The 27667-nt window shown below is 42.7% G+C and overlaps 2 protein-coding genes across 3 annotated transcripts in view; one reads left to right on the top strand and one right to left on the bottom strand.

Moving 5' to 3' along the window:
- Nucleotides 1–5952, top strand: part of LOC115762900 — a 119897-nt gene extending 113945 nt beyond the window's left edge. The window contains exons 16-18 of the mRNA XM_030705274.1: nucleotides 2699–2874; nucleotides 2937–3319; nucleotides 3380–5952. Coding sequence (XP_030561134.1) covers nucleotides 2699–2874; nucleotides 2937–3319; nucleotides 3380–4412 — 1592 coding nt within the window. The 3' untranslated portion in view covers nucleotides 4413–5952. The remainder of the gene's footprint in view (nucleotides 1–2698; nucleotides 2875–2936; nucleotides 3320–3379) is intronic.
- Nucleotides 5953–6269: 317 nt separating this feature from the next.
- Nucleotides 6270–11327, bottom strand: LOC115762665 (protein strawberry notch). 2 transcript variants are annotated; one of them, XM_030704976.1, is made up of 5 exons: nucleotides 11182–11327; nucleotides 10447–10978; nucleotides 8457–10386; nucleotides 7218–8394; nucleotides 6270–6900 (listed from the first exon to the last, which is right to left on the bottom strand). In XM_030704976.1, the coding sequence occupies exons 2-5, from the start codon at nucleotides 10891–10893 to the stop codon at nucleotides 6336–6338; spliced, it is 4119 nt and encodes a 1372-aa protein (XP_030560836.1). In that variant the 5' UTR covers nucleotides 10894–10978; nucleotides 11182–11327; the 3' UTR covers nucleotides 6270–6335. The 2 variants fall into 2 exon arrangements, with proteins under 2 accessions (XP_030560836.1, XP_030560834.1); XM_030704974.1 differs by having other exon boundaries at nucleotides 10447–10936.
- Between the last annotated feature and the right edge of the window lie 16340 nt (nucleotides 11328–27667).

Here is a 27667-nt window from a genome sequence, read left to right as displayed (position 1 = left end):
TTTATGTGCAGTCTTTAAGTCAGCTTCAGCTATCCAGCCGAGAGCTTAAATACAACCTCGAGCTATTATGATGATCGAGCGTATCACTCGCCAGTTGCCAGCCCGTTCCGACCCGCCCTGCCACGCCCACCCTCCACCCGTTTGGGCTTAAGTGTGCAAATCATGGCACAAGGCGTGGGGTTGTTGCCTGATAATGTCCACCTGCCGGCACTCCCCTTCCCCCCTTAGTCTGTCGAAAACCCGACTGGACCAGAGCGTTGTGCAATCCGCGTAAGATTACGAGTTTTCGTTGGCTGCAAAGTGCGTAGATGATGTCCCACAACGCCACGCACCATCAAACAGGCAGAGCATCTAATGCACTGGGCGCAATAATCTGTGAGATTTCTAAGGAAGTGTCGCACAGTGGACTGAAAGCGACGAGTTTGTGTTGAAATATAGGAAATATATTTTTAAATTGAAAAAGAATTTAAATGTTGGCTGAAAAATCAGTTTAGGCGTACGAAAATTGAGATTTTAGTTGCGCGATATCGATTATTGTTATCGATTGTAAATATCGATTGTGTATATTGATTTGTGTTATCGATTTCAGTTATCGAAGGGGTTTTAGGCGCTGTAGTTATCGGCTGATGTTATTGATTGCAATTTGAATTCCTGCTATCGACTGTGTTTATCGACCATGTGTATCGATTCATGTTATCGAGAGCTGTTATTAACTGCAGTTATCGGTTGCAGTTTTCAATCGTTATTGAATCCAGATTTCAATTGCTGTTATCATTTGCGGTTAATAATTTCCTTTTGATAGAGCCCTTAACAAATATTAATCGATTACAGCTATCAATTAATTTCATCGTTTGCAGCCTTGAATTTATGTTATCGATTGCTTTTGTTTGATAGAGCTAACCTCAAGACTTGGTTTAAAATATGCCCAAATATTTGCATTGATTTGCGATTTTAAGTTTTTTCTGGGCATTCAAAATTTGAAATTGTTTCGATATATACTATATAGTTTCCATATATCAAAGCCTCACCTAATTCATTTCACTTTACACATACGTTTCTTCAACTTTCGCACCACTGTGCGCCTGTTTGCTCGATCGTTTTGTTGCGCTCGAGTTGCTGCGATTTGTTGCTGCTGCTGTTGTAGGCTTGGCTCGCTGCAAGCTGGCAGCTGGCAGCTGGAGAGGCACAAGTTCAGTCAACCAGTTTCAGTTTGGCTGCCAACAAGTTCGGTTTGTGTTTTGGACCTGGTCCTGTTCCATGTGCGTTGTCGTCGTCGTCGTGGAGTATTGCGTAGTGTGTGCTACGTGTGCTGGCTGCCAATCTGAGTGCGTCTGATTATTATTGCTAACCTCAGGCTCAATCGCATCCACCTGCTGCGTTTGGGTGAAAGTAATCGACGTATTTACAATTCAATTAACCCAGCCACAAGCCGCTTAGTTGTGCCGCAGCCTTGCAACGAGTCGGTTGCACTCGAAACTGTTTCTGATTATCGCAATCTTTTATTTATCTCGGGTAAGTTCTGGCCGCAAGCAGCTTTTTTGTGGCGTCTATTTTCCGCCCTGCCCCACACAATATTTATTATAACAAAGCAAGTTCGCCCAGCGTTTGATTCTATCCAAGCAAACGCGTGTCAAGTTTAGGTTTCTGCCCACCAGTTTATCATACAAATTCAACTAGCATTGTGACTGAACAATACCCTGTATGTGCTGCTTCTTTCTAAAAACTCTTCTAATAATTAAGTCAAGTTCGGCCAAATTATCTCTCAAGTATTTTTCTTTATATTTAAACTAACAGTTTCTCACCCATTTTTCACATTTACTTGTAAATTTATTTGCAAATGATTTAAACTTTAAATTTCTCACCCGATTTTCCCCTCTGTTTGTGGATTTCCATCGCAACGCTTGGTTCTTGGCTCAATCATTATTCACCCTTGTTTGTGGATTTACGAAAGTTCCATCGTAATTCTTGAATCTTTACGTAGAGCTTCGATTTGATGAATTTTAATTAAAATTTCTCACCGTTTTCACCCTTGTTTGTGGATTTTCTAAATTTGATCGCCTGTCATGAATTTTAATTTGAGGCTTTGCAAATCATTTTAAAGCTCGAACAACTTAAGTGATAATTTTCTACGAAGTTAATCACCAAAGTTTCGGCAATTTTAAGTTTTCACCCGTTTTTCACACTTGTTGGTGGAATTGCTGAGCAAATGCTTTATTCAAGTGTAATGTTGAGCTTAACTCTGTTAATTTTTAGCTTAACTGAATGAATTGTAAACTCAACTACCCCTTGCATCCAACTAACAGACTACAGGGTATAACAGCTTTTATTCTATGGGGCGTCGCCTGGACTGCACTTAAAGCCCATTTTTGTTGCAATTGCAAAAATTGCTGTCTCCCACACGTTCACGGTTTCACATTACATACACACACACACACACACACACATTTTCCCCTGTTGTTCCACTCTAGCGCTTAGTGGAAAAGTATTTTGCTTTATTTTGTTTTTTTCGGCTTGGTAAACAAATAAAAGTTTCACTTTGCCTTGGCGTTGGCCGCGCCAAGGGAAAGGGAAAGGCATGCAAAGGGCTGCAAATTCGCAAAGAAATCCACGAGTTATCCACAAACCGAATCCAAATCAAAGTGCGCCAATTATCAAGCTTAGCTTTCTCTGACTGTAATTTATTTTTTTCTCGTTGCAGATCTATTGGCTGCTTGGGAGGATCTGCTTAACTGGAGCGAGAATGCGGCAAGCGCACGCAAGCTGCAGCAGGAGATGAGCGCATTGAAGCACACGCTGCGCCGCCTGGGCGATAAGTCCACGCCGGAGCTGCTCGACACAGAGCCGGCCATACAGATAGCCGTCGAGGCCTTAAAGGTGAGTTAACTCCAATTAGCATGAAGCAGCTGACCATAACCATGCTCGCTTTCCAACTCCAGCTCGAGCAGACACAGTTGAGCAGCTATCGCACCAACATGCTGCGCCTGAACGCCTCGGTGCACAGTTGGCTGACGCGCCAGGAGCGGCGTCTACAACAGGAGCAGCTGCAGCAGCAGCTGCAACAGGAGTCCGAACAACTTCAACAGAAAAAGGAGCAAGAGCAGCGGCACGAGCAGCAGCAGCAGCAAGCAGAACTGAAGCCTGCTGCTGCCGGCGGCGTGGTGGCCATCACTGTAACTGACAGCAATGGCAACCAGGTGGTGGAAGCCTCCACGGGCACCTGCGATGTGTCCAGCCTAATGAGCGCCGAGCAGGAGTTCCACAAGCATCTCAAAGATGAGGTCAGCGACATGTACAGCGCCTGGGACGAGGCAGATGCCAGGTAAGCGAATCAATAACAATATACCTTACCCGTTCACTAATTTCATGCTCCCAAACGTAGAATCAATTCGCAGCTGGAGATGCTCACGAATTCATTGATTGCCTGGCGCCAGCTCGAGTGCGGGCTGAGCGAGTTTCACCTGGCCCTGGGCCAGGATCGCGGCACACTCAAGGGCCTGGAGGGCGCCCTGGACAAGGGACAGGCGACGCCTGTCGAGCTGGCACAGAACGTCAAGCTGGTGGCCAAGCTGCTCTCGGAGAAGGTGAACGTTAGCCAGGAGCAGCTGCTCGCCGTGCAGCAGCATCTCGATCCCAATCATATCTATCACATTGCCAAGTTTACCGCCTCGAACGGCTCGCTCTCCGATTCGGGCATCTCGGACGGCGGCGCCACCTCCGATGGCGGCCTGTCCGAGCGTGAACGACGCCTGGGCGTGCTGCGTCGCCTGGCCAAGCAGCTGGAGCTGGCTTTGGCGCCGGGCAGCGCTGCCATGCGCTCTATCGCAGCGCGCATGGAGAGTGCCGAGGCGGAGCTTAAGCAGCTGCAGAATACATGCCGCGATTTGATTGTGCGCACCGCCGCCTCGCACCAGCAGAAGCAGCAGCAGCAGGAGAAGCAAAAGGAGCAGCTGGCCAATGGACCTGCCAAGCAGCTCGCTGGCAAATCCCAAACGCAGTCGACCAAGCGCAGAAACGCGCGCAAAACGCGTCAAATCGACGCTGAGCAGCATATGGAGCAGCCGGAACAGCGTGCTTCTCTCCGCAAAGAACAGGAGCAACAGGTTGTCGAGCAGCTGCAGCGCATTGTCGCCGCCGGCGGCGGTGGTGGTGGTGGGGATGACGATCCGCCCGAGGAGCCAGCCGCCGCACTGCTGGACAGCTCCGAGGAGGATGAGGATGCCGATGGCGCCTCCAAGAAGCGTCGCGGCTGGGCGTGGCGCATCGCGAGGGCAGCTGTGCCCATGCAGCTGGCGCTGTTCACGTTCTTCTGCGCCGCCTGCATGATGCAGCCCAACTGCTGCGACAATCTCAACAATCTGTCCATGAGTTTTACGCCTCAGCTGCGCTATATACGCGGCCCGCCTCCGATTTGAGCGGCGCGTGCTGTGCGTTTTTCGCCGCATGCGAAACGCGCGCACGTTTTTATGTAGGCAACAAAAAATAATTTACTTAAGACGAGTATCGTTAAGCAATCTAACAGCCAGTTAGATGTCAGTGCAGGCGACAAGCAGCCTGACATTCGGGCGACCTCAAAGTGGAACCCGACAATGAGGCGACCACGGCGCGTTTCAGACGCGTTTCGCACGCGCTTCGAACGCGGTTTGCGTTTAAATACGCGCACGCGCGCGCGTCTTGCAGCAGTTAGAATTTTTTTTCGTGTGTGTTTTTTGTCTTTTACAAAACGGAGGCACTTAGTTTTTTTTTTATGTTTAAATGTGCGAAACGGCATGCTTAAGATATATCCCACATAGATTTTGATTTGATTTGATTTGTTGGATTGTTTCGTGTTTATCTTAAGAGTTTGATTGCGGTTCTTACAAACATATTTTTTACGAGGAAGCGTTTAAAATTAAGTGCAAAAAAAAACACAAGTTTAAGCTCAACTTTAGCAAGTACAGGAAGAAAACAGAGCGGAAGGTCAAGAGTTCATGACACAACATGGAGAGGAAAGAAAATAAGGAAAAACAAAAATTCGTATCGTACTTAGTGCAGGATATTGGGAGCACGCAACTCGCCCACATATCGAGCAACACATTTATAATGGCATGACAAACTCCAGTTATTAGAAATACAATTTACAATACGTTTCGCTTAATTTCGGAAACTTTTCTGTTTGAAAAACACGTAAAGTGCCTACAAGGACCCAACACAATGGATGTGGGCCCACAGCGAAAGCGAAACCTTTAAGAAAGAGTCGAAAAGGGATAAGGAAATAAAAAGAAAGTGAAAGGTGAGTGCATATCGAAACGTTTAAGAAAGAGAAGAGAGAGAGAGGCGAGAGATCGAGTGCATATCGAAACGTTTAAGAAAGAGAAGAGAGAGATATACGCAAGAGTCGAGTGCATTTCGAAACGTTTAAGAAAGAGAAGAAGAGAAATCGAGTGCATATCGAAACGTTTAAGACAGAGAAGAAGAGAAAGAGAGAGAGAGAGAGAGAGAGAGAGAGGCGAGTGCAAATCGAGAAAAAGGCAACATAGCAAAACAGAAGCTAAGCCCAAACTAAATACAAAAGCAACGGCGGAAGTGCTTTCATTTGGCACGCGCCAAAACCAGTTGAGAATTAGAGTTTCTATTTTTATATGCAATGCAATTTATATGAACACAGGAACAGTTTTTGTCCACCTTGCGCTCTATTTAATATTCAGTCTTATGTCTATTATATTAATAGGATAAATTCGAAAACCCACAAAACAGAGAAATGAAACAGAGATCAGAGTTAATTTGTACGTGTATCTAAGGCTATCTAACAGCTAAACTATGTTTAGGTTGTACTTCTTATTTGGCAACAACAATTAAATTATAAACTATTTATAAGTTTCGTAATCTTGTGAGTTTTTCCAATTTTGAATGCAAACAAAAAACACTACAAAAACTACAACAAAAAAAAAACCTATGTGAAAAACAAAATATAAAAGTATTAAAGAGCAGAAAATAAAAGATTTGTTTAACTTTTGAAATAAAATGTAAATGCATGTGCATCATAATTTCATTTAAAGTTCAACTTTCATTTCATTTCATTTAACTTTAACTAAAAATTATCTGTACTATCCGAGCTTTAGCTATTGTATGAGTTCTTTCTCCAGAAATCTTAAAGTTTTGATTTTAAAATTGGAATATCTCGAAAAAGAAATGGTTGCATTTTTAAAAATATTCGCCAAATTTGTGTAGATTCTGAAATGGAAATTTCTTTATTGAAATCTATTCTCTATTTTCACAAGAAATACAATTTCAAGTCTAAGAACTTTCCATTGAGAGCAACTTTATTTTACACTTAAGATGACCTTTTATACATAATCTTATTCCTTGCTGACACTGAAATCCTTGCTCTCGACAATGGAATCGGAGGATAGATCGGCCACCAGCTGATGGTAGACACCTTCGGGCACCACAGTGCCGACAATTTTCTTGTTCTCATCCGTCTTGACGCGTATCATTTGGATCTTGCGGCCGTCCTTCTCGATGATCAGCGCGATGCGATCCCAAATGGGCAGCATTAGGCCGGACAGCACATGGTAGGTGCGCACACGGAGGCCCACCCCGCACTTGATGCCGAAGGGACAGCGGCGATTCCAATAGATGTGCGAGCACATGCGCAGGCACTGATTGTACTGCATGTCCCAGAATTGCTGCACTGCCTCCGGCGAGGCCTTCACATACCGATTGCCAATCGAGCTGAGCGTCTCGGTGCGCACCTGCGGCCCCGTATTGGGCCGATAGATCTTCATGTTCAGCTTGCTGGGATCGGTTGTCGCAGCTGTGTCCGGCTGCGCATTCAGGCAGAGGATGGCGCAATTGTTGTTGTTGCGCTCCTGCTTGAACGTGTAGAAACCCTCGTGCTCCTGGCGCGCCTCCTTGTTGTACCTAAAGGGAGTGGGCGGAGAAAAGGGAGTTATCCTGGGCGAGTTCGAACCAGGGCTGCAAAACATCGAGCTCTACGAATGAGGCCTTGAATCAAAACAGGATTCAATGAATGCGGCTCAGGAACTTGCAGCTTGCAATGGTTCAAACCGAAGCCTGCACCGCAATAGGTTTAATTTAAACAAGGAATATGATGGACTTTACCGGAAACCTAGTTTATCTAATGTGGAAAACCTGGTTCACAGAGGAATTGCTTTGTGAACTGGATCACCAAATGTTTGCAGCCCTGGCTTGAAGCCGGAACCTGGCAATTTACTCACTTGGCTAGGGCCAGGTCGTAGGACATGCCGCGCACCACCTGCATCGTGTGCAGCTCGGTGGCAGCTGTACCCGTGGCGTGCTTTCTGATGAACCGTATCAGCTTGATGGCGGTTACGTTGGCGCCGTGGGCATCCAGGTCGAGGATGCCCAGATCAAAGTGACCCGAGCGCTTCATCTGTAGGATTAGGGAGTACATCTTGTTGAGAAAGAACTTGAAGAGGGCGTTCTGCACCTCGACGCGACAGCCGAGAATGCGATTGAGAAACTTGGGTATGTTGTTGCTGTCCTTCTCGATGACAAAGATCTGATGGCCCTTGTTGTCCTCGGAGACACTGAGCATGCCCACGCCGGAAAGCGCCACGCAGCAGTCGAAGCTGAAGTCGCCCTTGTAGGACTCGGGTATGTGAATGGTCTCCAGCGGCTTCTCGCCGGTGATCTGCTGCAGCACGCTCTCCAGCGCGCTGCGTCCGATGTTGTTGTCAATGTTGAACTTCGAGAGATCGCGCGCATCGGTGGCCCGCCGATCGCCCTGGGTGAGCGCACCAAGGCTCTCCAGGCGCTTGGCCACCGTCGCCGCAAAGCGACTCTCGCCGCCCAGATCGGAGATGAGGAACACGTACTCCGGCGCATTGGCCTGGTTGGAGCGATGCGTGCGTCCGAACTGCTGTATGGCCCGATCCGCGCTCCAGGGCAGCTCCAGGGTGATGTGCAGTCGCCGTCGCTGTATGCTGAGGCGTCTGTCGCTCTGCAGCGAGATGCCGCTGGATGCGGCCTCCGAGATGATGGCCACATGCTTGCTGTCCTCCATGAAGCGCTGCTTTTCCATGTAGTTGACCAGATCCATGGTCGTCTCCGCCTCGCCGCGCTGCTCGTACTTGTACGTGTTCTCGTCCGTCTTGATTACACGGCCGCGCCGGCCAGTCATCTCGGCGACCACCTTGGTGCCCAGCTTGGAGATGATCTTGTCGAGCGTGTTGGGCGGCATGCGTCGTCCCAGATGTTCGATCTTATCCAGCAGTTTCTCACGCACCGTGATGCAACGCTCCACGTCGCGTTCCGTGATCTTGGCCGTTTGCGGCTTGGCGGAATCGAAGTTGGGATCCTCCTCCTCGTGCTTGGCGTTCATGTTGTTACACAAATGCTGCAGGATGCGATCCTGCATGGTGATCTTCTCCACTGCGTAAAGATTGGGCTGATGAGCTGTTCTCTGATCTGGGCTAGCAGGACCCGGAGCTTACCCTTGTCCGGCTTGGGCGGACGACCGCGTCGCTTGCGTCCCGACTTGAGGCGGTCCTCATCGTCGTCGGCATCGGCATTCCAGCTGTTGTCGCACAGGTCAATGTCGCTGTCGCCACCGTCCGCGTCCATGTCGTCGTCGGACCACTCAGAGATCATGCGCGGCCGCTTCGCGCAGCCGGACTTGGCGCGCGCCTCCGGCTCAAAGGTGCCCGTGTTGAGTAGCTTGTAGAGGGACTCACGTGTCGGTGCCGGAAAGTATTTCTCCACAAAGGATTGAATTATCATTTTCGAGGTGGACACAAAGTTGGTCAGCTCACCCTGATAAAGCTCCAGGTGCTCCAGAGTGCGCGACTCCCCGGTCGACTGCAGGCCAATGACCACGGCCTTGCCCTGGCGGGCCGCCTCGCGCACCATCTTGACCACATGGTTGACCTTGGAGGCAATGCAGAGGTTCTTGAAGAAACGCTGATGCGCCGACCAGAATTGGCACGTGATGATCTTCTGGACCCGGTTCTCGATGCACATCAGACGGCAGGCTTTGAGGAACTTCTCGTTGATCTCGGCCCAGAGCTCGGCGGAGTGATTGTAGAGCTTGTGGAAGTCCCGCGACATGGGCACCTCCTCAATGCGAAAGCTGACATCCTTGAAGCTCAGCTGTCGGGCAATATACGAGCCACGCAGCTTCATGTCCATCGCAACAATCTCCATGGCGCCAATGCCGCGCTTCTCCACGGTGTTGACAAACTTGAAGAATTCCGAGTAGGAGGTGCCGGGACCCCACAGCCCCAGCCGCACCATATATGCCATGTTCCTTGGCTCCGAGGCGCCCGTCGCCGAGGCATAGACCACCCGGGCCATGGGCAACAGCTGCTGCAGCTCGAGAACTGTGGTGCCCGTCTTGGTGGACTTGCCGGCATTCATCAGACTCAGGTTCTTCGCCTTGTGGCACTCGTCGAGCACGATGACCCCATCGAAATCGGTGCCCAGCCAGTTGATCAGCTGGCGCAGACGCGTATTGTACTTGGGATTGGCATTCGCGGACTCGCCAATGAGCGCTGTGTACGTGCAGAAGATGACGCCGCGCTTAAAGTACTCGTTCTCCTCGGAGCTGATCCGGCTGTACTTGAACTTGCTCATCGAGGCCACCTTGAGGTGCTTGCTGGCGCCTATGTCCAGCAGATCGCGCTCCGCATCGAACTTCAGGTCGTTGGATACGGATATCCACAGGGCACGCTTGCGACCACGCAGATAGTTCTCGAAGATGATGGCCGCCACGGTGCGTCCCTTGCCGACACCGGCGCCATCGCCGAGCAGGAAGCCGGCACGCTGGCCGCTAGGCAGGAGCTGCTCGTGCGCCTGGCAGGCATAGGTGACCGCCTCCAGCTGCAGAGCACTAAGGCGATCCGAGTTCTTTACCTTGTCCGGCAGCGCCAGCTCGTACGTGATGTCCGGCAGCTCGACGGAGGACAAGGTGGCCGTTTCGACGACCGGATCGGGATGCCGGCTGCCGCCCTTCAGCTTGCTCGGCCAGTACGAGGAGTAGGTATCGGCCACACCGATCTCCTCGAAGTCCACCTCGTCATCCTCGAGCGGCGCTGGCATCTGCGGCAGCTCCCGTCGCACCAGCACGCCCTGCGGCCGCATCATTGGATTGTTCAGGTCGGGTTTCAGGGGCAGCTTCATTTGGCACAGCGTTGGCCTCGGCAGCTGGTTGGGAAGGATGCCGCGCATCTGGGTCTGGCCCGTCACAAAGCTGCTCTTGGACTTGATGAAGTCGGTCAGCGTCTTGGGAAAGGCGGCTTGGCTCTGGCTCGGCTGAGCTCCAGCTGGCATAAACATCCGGCCGCCCTGTGTGCTCCGGTATCGATCCTGCGTGTTCGTCACCATCATCTTGTACGGATGCTGGCCCAGATGCGATGCGATTCGAACCTGCGATTGTTGCATCTTTAGTTGCATGGTTGCATAGTTCGTGGTGGGCATTAGCTTAACTGTGCCGGCCGGTGCCTCGGGCGGAATTTGGATCGAGAACTTGGATGCCTCCTGCACGGTGCGCGCCTTGTAGAACACTCGCGCCGGCGGCGTTCCCTGCTGCTGCAGATGCTGTTGGTGGTGCAGGAGTTGGGGTTGGGGCCTGTACGGCATTGTGGGCGGCAGTTGGGGGCGTGTTACGGGCTCCGTTTCGGGCTCCGGCTCCACCATTGGCAGCGAGTCGAGCTCCTCCTGCAGCCTGGCATCGATTTGGGCATCGTCCTCAGCCGCCGGAGTGGCAGCTGGCTCTTTGACCGCATCCAAGGCAACCCCAGCTCCGCTTCCGATGCAAGAAACTAGCTCAGGCGAAACGGACAGCAGCTGCTGCTGCTGAGGCCCTGGCGGAACTAGTTCGCTGTGGTTCACATTGAACAGCAGCTCGTTGCGAGCAATGCCCAAGGAATTCATTTGTGGTACCAGACTCGGATCTAGTTCTCGATATGGCACGAAACTAAAACAACAACAGGAACAATATTTCTGAGAACTAAACGCCCTAACGAGATGTTTAAATATGTAATTATTAATTTATTATTTATATATACAAGAGTATCTTTAGATTGCTAGCAGTTCCTACAACACCAAGAACTTCCATTGAGTTCTTATAAAAATTATGACATTTACCTTTTAACGATTCGAATCGGAATTATCTTAACATTAAGTATTTCTAATATTCCCCAACGATCTTTTCTATTTTACCTTCAAGGTTTCTTAAGTTTCCATCAAAGTTCTTTATTCTTAACCTTTTTTAAGTTCTCTTTCTTTAAAACACTTTACTTTTCACTTTTTCCACCAACTCCACAATTCCATCTGCTTGCTTTGAATAACTCTCAGTTACTGAAACTTTAGCTCCTTCTGGCGATTCGACATAAGTTTGCTTAATGACAGATTCTTACAAAAAGTGTTGATTAATTTCGATGTGTTGACTAATGCAATGCTAATGTAAAAGTATCGATAGTTATTAAGTTTTAAGGCTTGAAGTAGCAGGTATTTCGAAAATGGGACCATTTAGCATGCATAATTGTGTGCATGCATGTATTTCTGTGTGTGGGTATGCATGTATGACTAAATGCGTTTATGTAAGTTATGTAATGTAAGCATATATGTATGTAATGTATGTAAACATACATGTATGTGTGAAAGTATGCATGTGTAAAATGCATGTGTGCATATATGCATGCATGTATGTATGCGTGTATGCATATATGCATGCATGTATGTATGCGTGTATGCATATATGCATGCATGCTGGTATGCATGTATGGGTGCATGCATATATGCGTGCAGGCATGAATGCATGCATGCATGTGTGCATGTATGTACATATCTATGTATGTCTAATGAATAATGAATATTTATGTATGTGTGCATGTATGTTTTTATGCGTGTTATATGTATGTATGTAACATGTTATGTATGTATGGTATGTTATGCATGCATGTTATATACATCTATGCATGTTTGCATGACTGTATGTATGTAAGTAATGTGTTTATGTATGTGCGCATGTATGTATGTACGTATGCATGTATCTGTGTGTATGTATCTACTTATAGGTATGTATGCACATATGTATGTAGTTATGTACCTACATACCTAACTGTTAGTTAGTACTTATGCATGTACATATACATATGCAAATGTTTGGAATTTATTTGTGTAGATGTATGTTATCATATATTTAAAGCATTTTATTTTCCACAGTTCTGCAAACTAAATTAGAACCGTATTTGTAGGTAGCGCTCTTCTTCGTGATTCTCATGAATACAATTAAGGCTTTAAGGCTTTATTTACAATCTATTTACAATCTATTTATCGCTTTTTCCATTTTTCTCTCTCATTTTATTTCTTTCCTTTCCTTGCTATAATTTTAAACCAGCTCTTTTTTCTTTCTCTTTTTATTTTCAGTTATGTGCATGTATAAAATTATATCAATTAAATAATGGGACGCATGTGGAATTTAAGGTAAGTACATATTTTTATATTAACATACATATATATATATATATATATATATATATATATATATATATATATATATATAGATATAAGAATATTTTTGAATGCAATCGAGATGTGATCATGAATAAGCATATATATATAATACGGTATACCTAGGCATCAGACATAGTAACATATGCCTGGAATGTCGTTGCTATTTGTGGGAGATTTAGGTGTCAATAGGAACGTTCGGTTGTTGCCATGGATATTGGCTTCCATGGCAAGATATCATTCCAAATTAGTTGTATTGTATAGGTTCGCTTTTGTTCAAATGCACTTAGACTCGCAATATGAGCAATGACAAGGCCCACCAGATCATCAAGGACAGGGCCCATCAATGGCAAAGGGCGGCATCCACTCGACGTGCGGAAGATGCCAGACGAGCCGGAGTCAGCTCCAACAGCGTGAACTACACGGAGCACACGCACAGGCGCTCGAAGAGATCATCAAAGCGGAAGTCATCGACTAATCGAAGGAGGAGCACATCCCTCGTGGAAGAGCCGCAGTTAACTACGCAGGAAGCCGCTGTCCCAAAAGGTCGCAGCCAAAGCATGACAGCCACACGGATCAGCAATCCGAATCAGGGCGGCGACATCTGCTTCCATAAGCCAATCCGTGTTCGTTTCAATTCCACATCAGATTCGGTCTAAGGGCATATCAATTTTATCTTGTGGTTATGCAAAATTTTATCAGATAAAGCATTCCATTTTAATATGTTCAATCAGCATCTGCATCTGCAGCATCTTGCATGCAAATTCAATCTAAATATAAAAGACTCTAGAGCTTGTTCTGTCTGATTGGATGACTAAAAGTTAACCTAATGCAAAGTCCGAAAATTTTTTATACAGTTTTTTTATACAGTTGGAGTCGAAAGTTCGCACGGGCTTTCGATAGGGGCTCTAGGGGCGGGATGATGGTCGAAATTGTATGAAAATAATGTTCTGATACTATTGTGCCTTACGTGACATCGTGAGCCAGTGTAGCTTAGCGTCGAACTAGCAAGCGATAGGTCGCCGGTTCAACTCTAGCTGCAATTGTCAGTTTCAAAGTCAGCTTGAATGCCTCCTTCAAAGAGAAAAGCTATTATAATAAATGAAAAGAGTGATTTAATCGGGAGTATTCGACTAGGGGATACTCTGAACTATCTTCTTCCATGACAGACAGACAGAGATGGCCAGATCGACTCGGCTATTGATGCTGATCAAGAATATATATACTTGACAAAAGCAGAGATGCGTTCTTCTGTCTGTTACGCGTTACGATTTGGTTTACAGGGTATGGCCTTAACCAGGTTAAACTGTCTTAAAAAAACAACTAGGTCTTTGTTTGTCATATCAAATTCCCTCGCAGCAGTTCCTTAACTGAAATCATGTGAAAGTAAAAAAAAAAAATATTAAAAAAATATGGTCTCAGCTAAATTGTGAGTGTACGTTCCGAGTGCAAGGCCAAAATGAGCCTGTCAAAGAAATATAAAATTCCAGTACCGGAGAAACCGATACGCCACAAATCGATCGATGCGAACAGCAGTGAGCAGAGCATCCGGGAACTGGTCCAAGCCTGGCGCCGTCTGTCCGCGGAGCGACGTGCCTCCAAGGCCATAAGCATGCCCTCCAGCCTGATCGAGCTGAACAAACTGAGGCGGGGCCAACAGACCTCCGTGCTGCAGATGAGAAGGAGATCCTCTCTCAAGAGCAAACAGAGCATGCAGAGAGTCTCGGTTGAATCGCCAAAGTCGGCCAACGTTAGGGTCATCAACTACAGAGAGTCGCCCAGGTCCAGCAATGTCACCCGCATCTCGATGGAGGAGGGCACCAACCTGTGCTACCATGAGCCAATCAATTATCCATTGCCAGCAAATGCAAAGACCGAGGTCAAATGATCGGAAACCAACGAAAATCAAGCACAGAAAGCAAAAACTATCTACCACAAAAAATATATATATACTGGGGCTGAATACCCTTGAGAACAATTGACAGTGAAGGTATCTTGATAAAACAATAAACTTAATCATACTAGAAGCACAGTTTTCGAGCTATTTAGTATATATATATAGTATATATGTAGTTGTCCGATTTTGATGAGATTTTGGTATATATAAATATAGTCATATAGAAGTTCTGGAGAATATGGCTGATCACTATAATGAAGCTCTCAATTTCTAAGCCAAATCAAGATTTCTATTTTGAAACAGAACAATTTTCCATTTCCCTTTAACTTCAGACCTTTGTGATATATGTTAGTTAGATATAAAACGCACCCTTTGCTTGGGTTAAGATAAAGAAACCTCAAAATGTAATCCAATAATTGGTAATACGCATTATTCACACCCCGCAATTTGTGAGCCTGTGGCGGGTTCCATCAGAGTTCATAAATAATCTATGAAATACTCGAAACCCTCCCCCCAACAGGGGAAAAGGGGCAGCATTTTATGCGGATTTTGCCAGTTTTTCTTTTTCTTTAGCTTGTTTTCCTGTTTTGCAAGGGTTGTTGCTGCGATTTTAAAGCGATTTTTCTCTTATCGAATTGTATCTTAACTAGCAGTTAGTCGCCTGGCTGTCAATTTAAACTGTGCTTGTTCTTCTTTGTCCTGCGCCTTATCGAGTCGCCACGTCTGCTGACGATGATGGATTTGTGCGAAATGAAACGCGCTCCCTGCGAACGGGCACCCACATTCGTGTGCTGGGTGTGTGTGTGTGTGTGTGTGTTGGGGCCTCAATTTGCCTTGACTTGATGTATATAGGCAATTCGCTGCAACCAATCAGCATTCGAGCTTATACATAAAGCCAGTTTCCCCTTCAGCAAACAGCAAACTGCTGCTGTCTCGCTCTAACACAGCACAATTGCCGCCTGCATTAAGCTAGTTGTACGGCTCTAACGCATTGAGCTGTCTGTTGCCGTCTCTGTTTGGCGTGGTGCATTGCGCTGTTAGCCGGGACACAAACCACTGTTGAGCGGCTGTTAAAACATATTTAAATCCAAAAACTATGAGAATTCGAGTATTTGAAGAATTTTTAGATAAAATATAACAAAATGTTATTTTGTTTATTTTATTAATACATATTTATATGTAAATATGATGTAAAGCCCATATTTCTCTTCTCTCTATTACAAAAAAAACCTAACAATATCTTTATCTTTATCTTGATCTCTGCAAGATTTTGTCATTCAATCAATTGAAGACAGCTGCCACTTGAATAAATTTCTATTGTCAGTTATTCACTTGACAAACCCTTTAAAAAACAATGCAAATTAAAGGCGCGCTCGAATTGGCTGTTTAACATGCAGTTAAATGTTGTCATGTGCACAAAGCGCCTGGTAAAGTGCAAAATAGATATAAAAACCTATTGTGCGGCGCATTTCAGAGCAGCAATAAATATAATATCCGCTAATAAATTAAGCATTTGGCATCTGAGCTGTTAAAATTCTCACATGACATTTAAACATTAATCATAAAGTCAAATAGTTGACAAGCTAAATGAAGAGCTGGGCTATAGCTCCGTGGAATAGATAAAGATATATATAATCTAATTCTAGCTCGTTGCGACTTCAAAATCAACCACTGGGTAGGCAGAAGGGGCGTGGCAGGCGGGCTGCTGTTCGCGTGCCAAGCCGGAAATGTCTCAAAATTGAATTTGCATAATTTCAAAAAACCGAAGACGACAAAAACAGGCACAAAAGAAGAAAAGGTTTTGGATTTAGTTGAATAATAAAAGTGAAAAGAGTTTTGTTGCATTTGCAAACCAATTTCATAGAACCCATGGGTAAATTTCTAGCCAGTCCGATTAGGTATATATATGCCTATATAAATGCATAACTCATCAACTAATTCTCGACTTATATGGAGCCTATATCAAACCTGAAGTTCAATAAGACGATAGAGAAATGCCAAAAGGGGTGTTTGGGCCTTTGCTCTGTGGCCGGAACAGTTGCTGGCCTAATCCATTCATTAAACTTTGTGATTAGAGCTGACCACAGGAATACATATAAAAGGGGGATGACAAGCCCTCGCCCCCGCCCCGGCTGCTCGGCCAAGTGAATAAACTGACTGCTGACAGGCTCATTAAATGCCGCATTCAGTGGCCCTTACGATTGCCCGGGGCCGGGCGGGTCTCTGTGTGTGTGTGTGTGTGTGTATGGATTGAGGCTGGCCTGGTTTAAGGATTGAGTTTTCCGTGTCCGCATGTCCTTGTTTGCACAGCAACTGCGCCCGAACTGGCCAAGGGCCAGAGTCAACACGTCAAATTGAGAATGCCACAAAATGAAGCGCCCTACCCTCTGAGCGTGCCACGCCCACTGTGCCTGGCTAATTTCAGGCAGCTTTAAATGCAGAATGAAAGAAAAACCAGCGAAGAAAAGTTCATAAATAATGCGAGGAAAATTGTTAGAAATTGCCAAAACAATTTATGTTGACATTATCTCGAGAGACATTTTTTTCCAAGCGCCCTCCCTGCGTGGATGATTAATTACCAGCAAGCCGGAGAGAGAGAGACAGAGAGACAGAGAGAGAAAGAGAGAGAGAGAGAGAGAGAGGGAGAGAGGGAGGAAGAGCTGTTTATTTGAATATGAAAAGCGATAAGGTTGTGTGATAAGTGGCAAAAAAAAAAAAACAGAAAATAAAATATGAAAAGTGGAAAAAAGCTGAAATGAACAGAAGTTTGGCTTATGGCTCCCTCGTTGGCGATAAACCTGCTTGCGACGCTTTAATGAACTGCAGCATTTCATCATTTCCGGCCAAGATTTTCCAACAAGCCTGGACAGCCTGAAGAAGGAGCTGGAGTCGGAGTCGGGAGCACTCATTGGCATGCCGGGAAGGGCAGAGGCATCTACTCGAGTTGACATTTGGGATTTCGATTGATTTTCCAGCAAATGCGAATTTTCTTCTTCTATTTTCTCTTCATTTATTTGCTTTGCTGATTTGCGCTTTGCGCATTTTTCTATTTGCCAAAATTGCGGGCGAATTTTCCAAATGAAAATCCGTGTGTGCGAAAATGTATTCAAATTGCGAGCCAACGTATATTGACACTTGATTTGCATTCATAATGGCTACGTGATTTTTGGTTTTGTGCACTTTTTGGTTTAAAGATGCTTTTTTCTCACAGGTCGCTTCCCCTTCCCCCCCCTCTACCCCTGTCACCCGCCGCCCTCTCGCCTTTTGCGACATATTGCGCATAAAAAATTGGAAAGAACTCGGCCTGCGGCTGTTTTCACCATAAAATAATCTTTTTAAGCCGAAAACAAATTACAAATAAGAGCCCCTCTCTATAATTTGTGCCCAGCTACATTTTTTTCTACTCTTCTTCAATATTTTTTTTTTGTTGTTTCTTGGGCCTGTTTTGCATATTTACGCATTCGAGGGTTGCTCGCAGCGTTGCTTTCTCTTAACAAATTATAATGTATTGGAAATTGACAGAATTATGTAATGAATAGAAAATTATGTAAATTACAGTGCAGTTACATTTAATGGCACGACCTTTTCTCTTGACTCTGGCCAAATCCTGCGACCCGTACAACAAAATCGAATTCACATTTTATTGGCAGCTCGCAACATGCCGCAACTTTGGGCAAAGGCAAAACCTTCAAGGCGCAAACTGAAAGGGCTGCAAAAGCTAATGTTTGAAAAAGCAAATATAATGCAATGTTAACAAGTGGGAAAAAACCCAAGGAATACACGTAGCTTTAACTCGAAGGTGTTGTGACTATCAGCTCTTGCTTGGGACAGGCAAAATTTAAAGCAGCAAATTGGAATTTACAATTCAAGAAATGCTTTTCAGCTTTTTATTAAAGAATACATTCCTAGATGAGGTCTTAGAAAGAGTAGAAACTATGACAAATGGAAATCGTTGAAGTTCTGACAAAGTTATGAAAGATTGGAAGTATTGTGATTTGCTTGGGAAACTTGACAACTAAAATTGTGCTTAATTTTTGGCTTGATTTTTGACAAACTCACCAATTCAATATTTTAGAGAGTCTTCTTCTTCTTCTTCTTCATTGGGCTTGTTATGTGGAGCAGTTATTTAGAATATTGTGCATAGATCAATCTAATCCCTAATTCCTAAACTGGGCTCATAATAAGTTCAAGTTTGTTGTAACAAACATGAAAGTGGGCTTAGTTCTGGCCAAGTAGTGAGAATATGATACTGATAGCTTTCCATGGCGAAACTTGTGTAATTATTAAAACATTTTGATAAGACTTAAAAAGGTTGTTAATTATGCTTCCGGGCGCTGGTGACGCTGGTTCATGCGGCGCAAAAGGTGTCAGCTTGTGAACTCGACGTGACAAGTGACAGTTAAATAGTTTTTCCTGCTTTTATCAAGCTTCTGCCCTGACTTGGCAACTAATTAGCATTTGCAGCGCGGCAAACTTCAAACTTTCCGAAGGAGGACGCGACGGGACGAGTTTTTGCTGCAGGTCACACGGCAAAGGCAAAGGCTAGGGCGAGGGCGAGGGCATGCTGCATGCTGCATGCTGCCTGCCGCCAACTCTCAACCTGGCTAAATAAGTTGTCATGATAATTTGGCAGCCAGGAAGATATACAGCAAAAAAAAAAAACCTGACTTATTGTACGAGGCAAACGAAACGAAACGAAACGTTTGATGCCCGTAACATGAGCTTCAATATATTTATTTTGTTTGTCCCCTTGGAGCCGAGCCTGGGCCTGGGCCTGGGCCTGGGCCCATGTTCATTTGCATTCGTGACTGAAATCATGACAGGAGCAGCGAGTCACGCGAATGGCTCAAACCCAACAACAACAACAACAACAACAACAACAGCAACAAAATACTTACACATAAGTATATTTAAATGCCAGAGTTTCTTTTCTCATAACTCTGTCATGAGTTTTCAGGCGCTTTTTTATGATGATCGCATTGAAGCATATTTCAGCCAGAAACATCATAATCATCTTAATCATCAGCATTATCGTTGAAGTCGTCAGCTTTGTGTTGTGCGTCATCATGTGTTGCCCTAATGGAAGACAAACATTTTATGGCTGCTTCAAGAAGTCACGGCCTGACGTTGACCTTAGACCAGTTCACCCCCGACCCCGACCACGCCTCCGCCCCGCCACGACCTTAGCTAGCGCCTTTTCATTCATTCAATTACATTTTTGCGCACACTCAGCACTAAAGGGACCTCATAAAGCGTCAAAATTTCAGCAAATGAGCAGAGCTATACCGCCCCCGCCCCCTGACCCAGTCGACCCACTTCTCCATGTCCTTCATTAGAAACTGCTCCCCCGGGGATATCGAAAATTTGCGCGTCCAAATCGATGAGCGGCCAGCTCGGCCCCGTAACATTCGGACATCAACGCCATCAAAGTGTTCGCCTCTATTAAAACTGACAGCTTCTGGGGTCACACACAGCGTAAACATTGCGGCTGCCGCAATGGCCTATGCAATCCAAACTGTTCCGTCTCCTGTGTCCTGCGTCCTGTTTGCTTACTCCTGCACGGAGCCAGGTTGCAGCAATTGCGAACTGCTGACCAACGTATTTCCCAAAGGAAAACCAAACACTTGTGCGGCAAGAAAAGCCTGCCATGTTTCTCTAGGTCATATTTGACAAATGCCATTTATTATTTGCTCCAAAGCTGACAAATTCTGAAGGTATAGAAGCTAGTTAGATAATATATAATATGCAGTACAGAATCCAGTATTTTGTATTCAAGTCAAGTCGAAATTCAGACTAGTTCCAACTTATGCAGAAATAAACCTGGATTACCAAAAGCAAGTTATCCCATTTCGAATTTCCAAAAGAATATGAAAATAATAATATTAATAACATTTCAATATATAAACATAAAAAGCAGATTGAATTATTAGCATAATATTTCGCATTGAATATACAAAATATTTGCAACTATCGCATTTGTTATGTTATGGGGCGGGTAATTTAGACCTATGTCTATATACGAATCTAAGGGGTAAGATTTTGACATGAATTTCGACTAAAATTTACGTAGTCAGATTTAAATGCCAGTTTATTCTAGAGGGAAAACTATGCATAAAAAGCCAAACTTTGTTAAAATCGGATGAGTTTTGACCGAGTTATGGGGTTGGGAAATTTAGACCTATGTCTATATACGAATCTAAGGGCTAGGATTTTGACATGAATTTCGACTAAAATTTACGTAGTCAGATTTCAATGCCAGTTTTTTCTAGAGGGAAAACTATGCATAAAAAGCCAAAGTTCGTGAAAATCGGATGAGATTTGACCGAGTTATGGGGTTGGGAAATTAAGACCTATGTCTTTATACGAATCTAAGGGGTAAGATTTTGACATGAATTTCGACTAAAATTTACGTAGTCAGATTTAAATGCCAGTTTATTCTAGAGGGAAAACTATGCATAAAAAGCCAAAGTTCGTGAAAATCGGATGAGATTTGACCGAGTTATGGGGTTGGGAAATTTTGACCTATGTCTTTATACGAATCTAAGGGCTAGGATTTTGACATGAATTTCGACTAAAATTTACGTAGTCAGATTTGAATGCCAGATTATTTAAGAGGGAAAACTATGCATAAAATGCCAAACCTCGTGAAAATCTGATGAGATTTGACCGAGTTATGGGGTTGGGAAATTAAGACCTATGTCTTTATACGAATCTAAGGGGTAAGATTTTGACATGAATTTCGACTAAAATTTACGTAGTCAGATTTAAATGCCAGTTTATTCTAGAGGGAAAACTATGCATAAAAAGCCAAAGTTCGTGAAAATCGGATGAGATTTGACCGAGTTATGGGGTTGGGAAATTTTGACCTATGTCTTTATACGAATCTAAGGGCTAGGATTTTGACATGAATTTCGACGAAAATTTACGTAGTCAGATTTCAATGCCAGTTTTTTCTAGAGGGAAAACTATGCATAAAAAGCCAAAGTTCGTGAAAATCGGATGAGATTTGACCGAGTTATGGGGTTGGGAAATTAAGACCTATGTCTTTATACGAATCTAAGGGCTAGGATTTTGACATGAATTTCGACTAAAATTTACGTAGTCAGATTTCAATGCCAGTTTTTTCTAAAGGGAAAACTATGCATAAAAAGCCAAAGTTCGTGAAAATCGGATGAGATTTGACCGAGTTATGGGGTTGGGAAATTAAGACCTATGTCTTTATACGAATCTAAGGGCTAGGATTTTGACATGAATTTCGACTAAAATTTACGTATTCAGATTTCAATGCCAGTTTTTTCTAGAGGGAAAACTATGCATAAAAAGCCAAAGTTCGTGAAAATCGGATGAGATTTGACCGAGTTATGGGGTTGGGAAATTTTGACCTATGTCTATATACAAATCTAAGGGGTAAGTTTTGACATGAATTTCGACTAAAATTTACGTTGTCAGATTTAAATGCCAGTTTATTCTAGAGGGAAAACTAAGCATAAAAAGCCAAACCTTGTGAAAATCTGATGAGATTTGACCGAGTTATGGGGTTGGGAAATTAAGACCTATGTCTTTATACGAATCTAAGGGCTAGGATTTTGACATGAATTTCGACTAAAATTTACGTAGTCAGATTTCAATGCCAGTTTTTTCTAGAGGGAAAACTATGCATAAAAAGCCAAAGTTCGTGAAAATCGGATGAGATTTGACCGAGTTATGGGGTTGGGAAATTAAGACCTATGTCTTTATACGAATCTAAGGGCTAGGATTTTGACATGAATTTCGACTAAAATTTACGTAGTCAGATTTGAATGCCAGATTATTTAAGAGGGAAAACTATGCATAAAATGCCAAACCTCGTGAAAATCTGATGAGATTTGACCGAGTTATGGGGTTGGGAAATTAAGACCTATGTCTTTATACGAATCTAAGGGGTAAGATTTTGACATGAATTTCGACTAAAATTTACGTAGTCAGATTTAAATGCCAGTTTATTCTAGAGGGAAAACTATGCATAAAAAGCCAAAGTTCGTGAAAATCGGATGAGATTTGACCGAGTTATGGGGTTGGGAAATTTTGACCTATGTCTATATACAAATCTAAGGGGTAAGTTTTGACATGAATTTCGACTAAAATTTACGTAGTCAGATTTAAATGCCAGTTTATTCTAGAGGGAAAACTAAGCATAAAAAGCCAAACCTTGTGAAAATCTGATGAGATTTGACCGAGTTATGGGGTTGGGAAATTAAGACCTATGTCTTTATACGAATCTAAGGGCTAGGATTTTGACATGAATTTCGACTAAAATTTACGTAGTCAGATTTCAATGCCAGTTTTTTCTAGAGGGAAAACTATGCATAAAAAGCCAAAGTTCGTGAAAATCGGATGAGATTTGACCGAGTTATGGGGTTGGGAAATTAAGACCTATGTCTTTATACGAATCTAAGGGCTAGGATTTTGACATGAATTTCGACTAAAATTTACGTAGTCAGATTTGAATGCCAGATTACTTAAGAGGGAAAACTATGCATAAAAAGCCAAAGTTCGTGAAAATCGGATGAGATTTGACCGAGTTATGGGGTTGGGAAATTTTGACCTATGTCTATATACAAATCTAAGGGGTAAGTTTTGACATGAATTTCGACTAAAATTTACGTTGTCAGATTTAAATGCCAGTTTATTCTAGAGGGAAAACTAAGCATAAAAAGCCAAACCTTGTGAAAATCTGATGAGATTTGACCGAGTTATGGGGTTGGGAAATTAAGACCTATGTCTTTATACGAATCTAAGGGCTAGGATTTTGACATGAATTTCGACTAAAATTTACGTAGTCAGATTTGAATGCCAGATTATTTAAGAGGGAAAACTATGCATAAAAAGCCAAAGTTCGTGAAAATCGGATGAGATTTGACCGAGTTATGGGGTTGGGAAATTAAGACCTATGTCTTTATACGAATCTAAGGGCTAGGATTTTGACATGAATTTCGACTAAAATTTACGTAGTCAGATTTGAATGCCAGATTATTTAAGAGGGAAAACTATGCATAAAAAGCCAAAGTTCGTGAAAATCGGATGAGATTTGACCGAGTTATGGGGTTGGGAAATTTTGACCTATGTCTATATACAAATCTAAGGGGTAAGTTTTGACATGAATTTCGACTAAAATTTACGTTGTCAGATTTAAATGCCAGTTTATTCTAGAGGGAAAACTAAGCATAAAAAGCCAAACCTTGTGAAAATCTGATGAGATTTGACCGAGTTATGGGGTTGGGAAATTTTGACCTATGTCTATATACAAATCGAAGGGGTAAGTTTTGACATGAATTTCGACTAAAATTTACGTTGTCAGATTTAAATGCCAGTTTATTCTAGAGGGAAAACTAAGCATAAAAAGCCAAACCTTGTGAAAATCTGATGAGATTTGACCGAGTTATGGGGTTGGGAAATTAAGACCTATGTTTTTATACGAATCTAAGGGCTAGGATTTTGACATGAATTTCGACTAAAATTTACGTAGTCAGATTTCAATGCCAGTTTTTTCTAGAGGGAAAACTATGCATAAAAAGCCAAAGTTCGTGAAAATCGGATGAGATTTGACCGAGTTATGGGGTTGGGAAATTAAGACCTATGTCTTTATACGAATCTAAGGGGTAAGATTTTGACATGAATTTCGACTAAAATTTACGTAGTCAGATTTAAATGCCAGTTTATTCTAGAGGGAAAACTATGCATAAAATGCCAAACCTCGTGAAAATCTGATGAGATTTGACCGAGTTATGGGGTTGGGAAATTAAGACCTATGTCTTTATACGAATCTAAGGGCTAGGATTTTGACATGAATTTCGACTAAAATTTACGTAGTCAGATTTGAATGCCAGATTATTTAAGAGGGAAAACTATGCATAAAATGCCAAACCTCGTGAAAATCTGATGAGATTTGACCGAGTTATGGGGTTGGGAAATTAAGACCTATGTCTTTATACGAATCTAAGGGGTAAGATTTTGACATGAATTTCGACTAAAATTTACGTAGTCAGATTTAAATGCCAGTTTATTCTAGAGGGAAAACTATGCATAAAAAGCCAAAGTTCGTGAAAATCGGATGAGATTTGACCGAGTTATGGGGTTGGGAAATTTTGACCTATGTCTATATACAAATCGAAGGGGTAAGTTTTGACATGAATTTCGACTAAAATTTACGTTGTCAGATTTAAATGCCAGTTTATTCTAGAGGGAAAACTAAGCATAAAAAGCCAAACCTTGTGAAAATCTGATGAGATTTGACCGAGTTATGGGGTTGGGAAATTAAGACCTATGTCTTTATACGAATCTAAGGGCTAGGATTTTGACATGAATTTCGACTAAAATTTACGTAGTCAGATTTCAATGCCAGTTTTTTCTAGAGGGAAAACTATGCATAAAAAGCCAAAGTTCGTGAAAATCGGATGAGATTTGACCGAGTTATGGGGTTGGGAAATTAAGACCTATGTCTTTATACGAATCTAAGGGCTAGGATTTTGACATGAATTTCGACTAAAATTTACGTAGTCAGATTTGAATGCCAGTTTATTTAAGAGGGAAAACTATGCATAAAAAGCCAAAGTTCGTGAAAATCTGATGAGATTTGACCGAGTTATGGGGTTGGGAAATTAAGACCTATGTCTTTATACGAATCTAAGGGGTAAGATTTTGACATGAATTTCGACTAAAATTTACGTAGTCAGATTTAAATGCCAGTTTTTTCTAGAGGGAAAACTATGCATAAAAAGCCAAAGTTCGTGAAAATCGGATGAGATTTGACCGAGTTATGGGGTTGGGAAATTAAGACCTATGTCTTTATACGAATCTAAGGGCTAGGATTTTGACATGAATTTCGACTAAAATTTACGTAGTCAGATTTGAATGCCAGATTATTTAAGAGGGAAAACTATGCATAAAATGCCAAACCTCGTGAAAATCTGATGAGATTTGACCGAGTTATGGGGTTGGGAAATTAAGACCTATGTCTTTATACGAATCTAAGGGGTAAGATTTTGACATGAATTTCGACTAAAATTTACGTAGTCAGATTTAAATGCCAGTTTATTCTAGAGGGAAAACTAAGCATAAAAAGCCAAACCTTGTGAAAATCGGATGAGATTTGACCGAGTTATGGGGTTGGGAAATTAAGACCTATGTCTTTATACGAATCTAAGGGCTAGGATTTTGACATGAATTTCGACTAAAATTTACGTAGTCAGATTTGAATGCCAGATTATTTAAGAGGGAAAACTATGCATAAAATGCCAAACCTCGTGAAAATCTGATGAGATTTGACCGAGTTATGGGGTTGGGAAATTTTGACCTATGTCTATATACAAATCGAAGGGGTAAGTTTTGACATGAATTTCGACTAAAATTTACGTTGTCAGATTTAAATGCCAGTTTATTCTAGAGGGAAAACTAAGCATAAAAAGCCAAACCTTGTGAAAATCTGATGAGATTTGACCGAGTTATGGGGTTGGGAAATTAAGACCTATGTCTTTATACGAATCTAAGGGCTAGGATTTTGACATGAATTTCGACTAAAATTTACGTAGTCAGATTTCAATGCCAGTTTTTTCTAGAGGGAAAACTATGCATAAAAAGCCAAAGTTCGTGAAAATCGGATGAGATTTGACCGAGTTATGGGGTTGGGAAATTAAGACCTATGTCTTTATACGAATCTAAGGGCTAGGATTTTGACATGAATTTCGACTAAAATTTACGTAGTCAGATTTGAATGCCAGTTTATTTAAGAGGGAAAACTATGCATAAAAAGCCAAAGTTCGTGAAAATCTGATGAGATTTGACCGAGTTATGGGGTTGGGAAATTAAGACCTATGTCTTTATACGAATCTAAGGGGTAAGATTTTGACATGAATTTCGACTAAAATTTACGTAGTCAGATTTAAATGCCAGTTTTTTCTAGAGGGAAAACTATGCATAAAAAGCCAAAGTTCGTGAAAATCGGATGAGATTTGACCGAGTTATGGGGTTGGGAAATTAAGACCTATGTCTTTATACGAATCTAAGGGCTAGGATTTTGACATGAATTTCGACTAAAATTTACGTAGTCAGATTTGAATGCCAGATTATTTAAGAGGGAAAACTATGCATAAAATGCCAAACCTCGTGAAAATCTGATGAGATTTGACCGAGTTATGGGGTTGGGAAATTAAGACCTATGTCTTTATACGAATCTAAGGGGTAAGATTTTGACATGAATTTCGACTAAAATTTACGTAGTCAGATTTAAATGCCAGTTTATTCTAGAGGGAAAACTATGCATAAAATGCCAAAGTTCGTGAAAATCGGATGAGATTTGACCGAGTTATGGGGTTGGGAAATTTTGACCTATGTCTATATACAAATCTAAGGGGTAAGTTTTGACATGAATTTCGACTAAAATTTACGTAGTCAGATTTCAATGCCAGTTTTTCTAGAGGGAAAACTAAGCATAAAAAGCCAAACCTTGTGAAAATCGGATGAGATTTGACCGAGTTATGGGGTTGGGAAATTAAGACCTATGTCTTTATACGAATCTAAGGGCTAGGATTTTGACATGAATTTCGACTAAAATTTACGTAGTCAGATTTGAATGCCAGATTATTTAAGAGGGAAAACTATGCATAAAATGCCAAACCTCGTGAAAATCTGATGAGATTTGACCGAGTTATGGGGTTGGGAAATTAAGACCTATGTCTTTATACGAATCTAAGGGGTAAGATTTTGACATGAATTTCGACTAAAATTTACGTAGTCAGATTTAAATGCCAGTTTATTCTAGAGGGAAAACTATGCATAAAATGCCAAAGTTCGTGAAAATCGGATGAGATTTGACCGAGTTATGGGGTTGGGAAATTTTGACCTATGTCTATATACAAATCTAAGGGGTAAGTTTTGACATGAATTTCGACTAAAATTTACGTTGTCAGATTTAAATGCCAGTTTATTCTAGAGGGAAAACTAAGCATAAAAAGCCAAACCTTGTGAAAATCTGATGAGATTTGACCGAGTTATGGGGTTGGGAAATTAAGACCTATGTCTTTATACGAATCTAAGGGCTAGGATTTTGACATGAATTTCGACTAAAATTTACGTAGTCAGATTTGAATGCCAGATTATTTAAGAGGGAAAACTATGCATAAAAAGCCAAAGTTCGTGAAAATCGGATGAGATTTGACCGAGTTATGGGGTTGGGAAATTAAGACCTATGTCTTTATACGAATCTAAGGGCTAGGATTTTGACATGAATTTCGACTAAAATTTACGTAGTCAGATTTGAAT

This window comes from Drosophila novamexicana, unplaced genomic scaffold (assembly GCF_003285875.2).
Source record: "Drosophila novamexicana strain 15010-1031.04,08,12 unplaced genomic scaffold, DnovRS2.1 tig00000644-arrow-pilon, whole genome shotgun sequence".
Taxonomy (NCBI): domain Eukaryota; kingdom Metazoa; phylum Arthropoda; class Insecta; order Diptera; family Drosophilidae; genus Drosophila; species Drosophila novamexicana.
The sequence above is the reverse complement of the archived record's forward strand: the minus strand, read 5'-3'. Positions and strand labels throughout refer to the sequence as shown.

Bases quoted from the DNA above. Each gene is read 5' to 3' on its own strand.
- LOC115762665 (XM_030704976.1), bottom strand. From the start codon at position 10,893: ATGAATTCCTTGGGCATTGCTCGCAACGAGCTGCTGTTCAATGTGAAC. The intron at 10,387-10,446 runs GTTAAGCTAATG...CAACAATCGCAG, and splicing joins CCGAGGCACCGGCCGGCACA to GTTCGAATCGCATCGCATCT. The intron at 8,395-8,456 runs GTAAGCTCCGGG...ATCTTTACGCAG, and splicing joins TCCGCCCAAGCCGGACAAGG to TGGAGAAGATCACCATGCAG.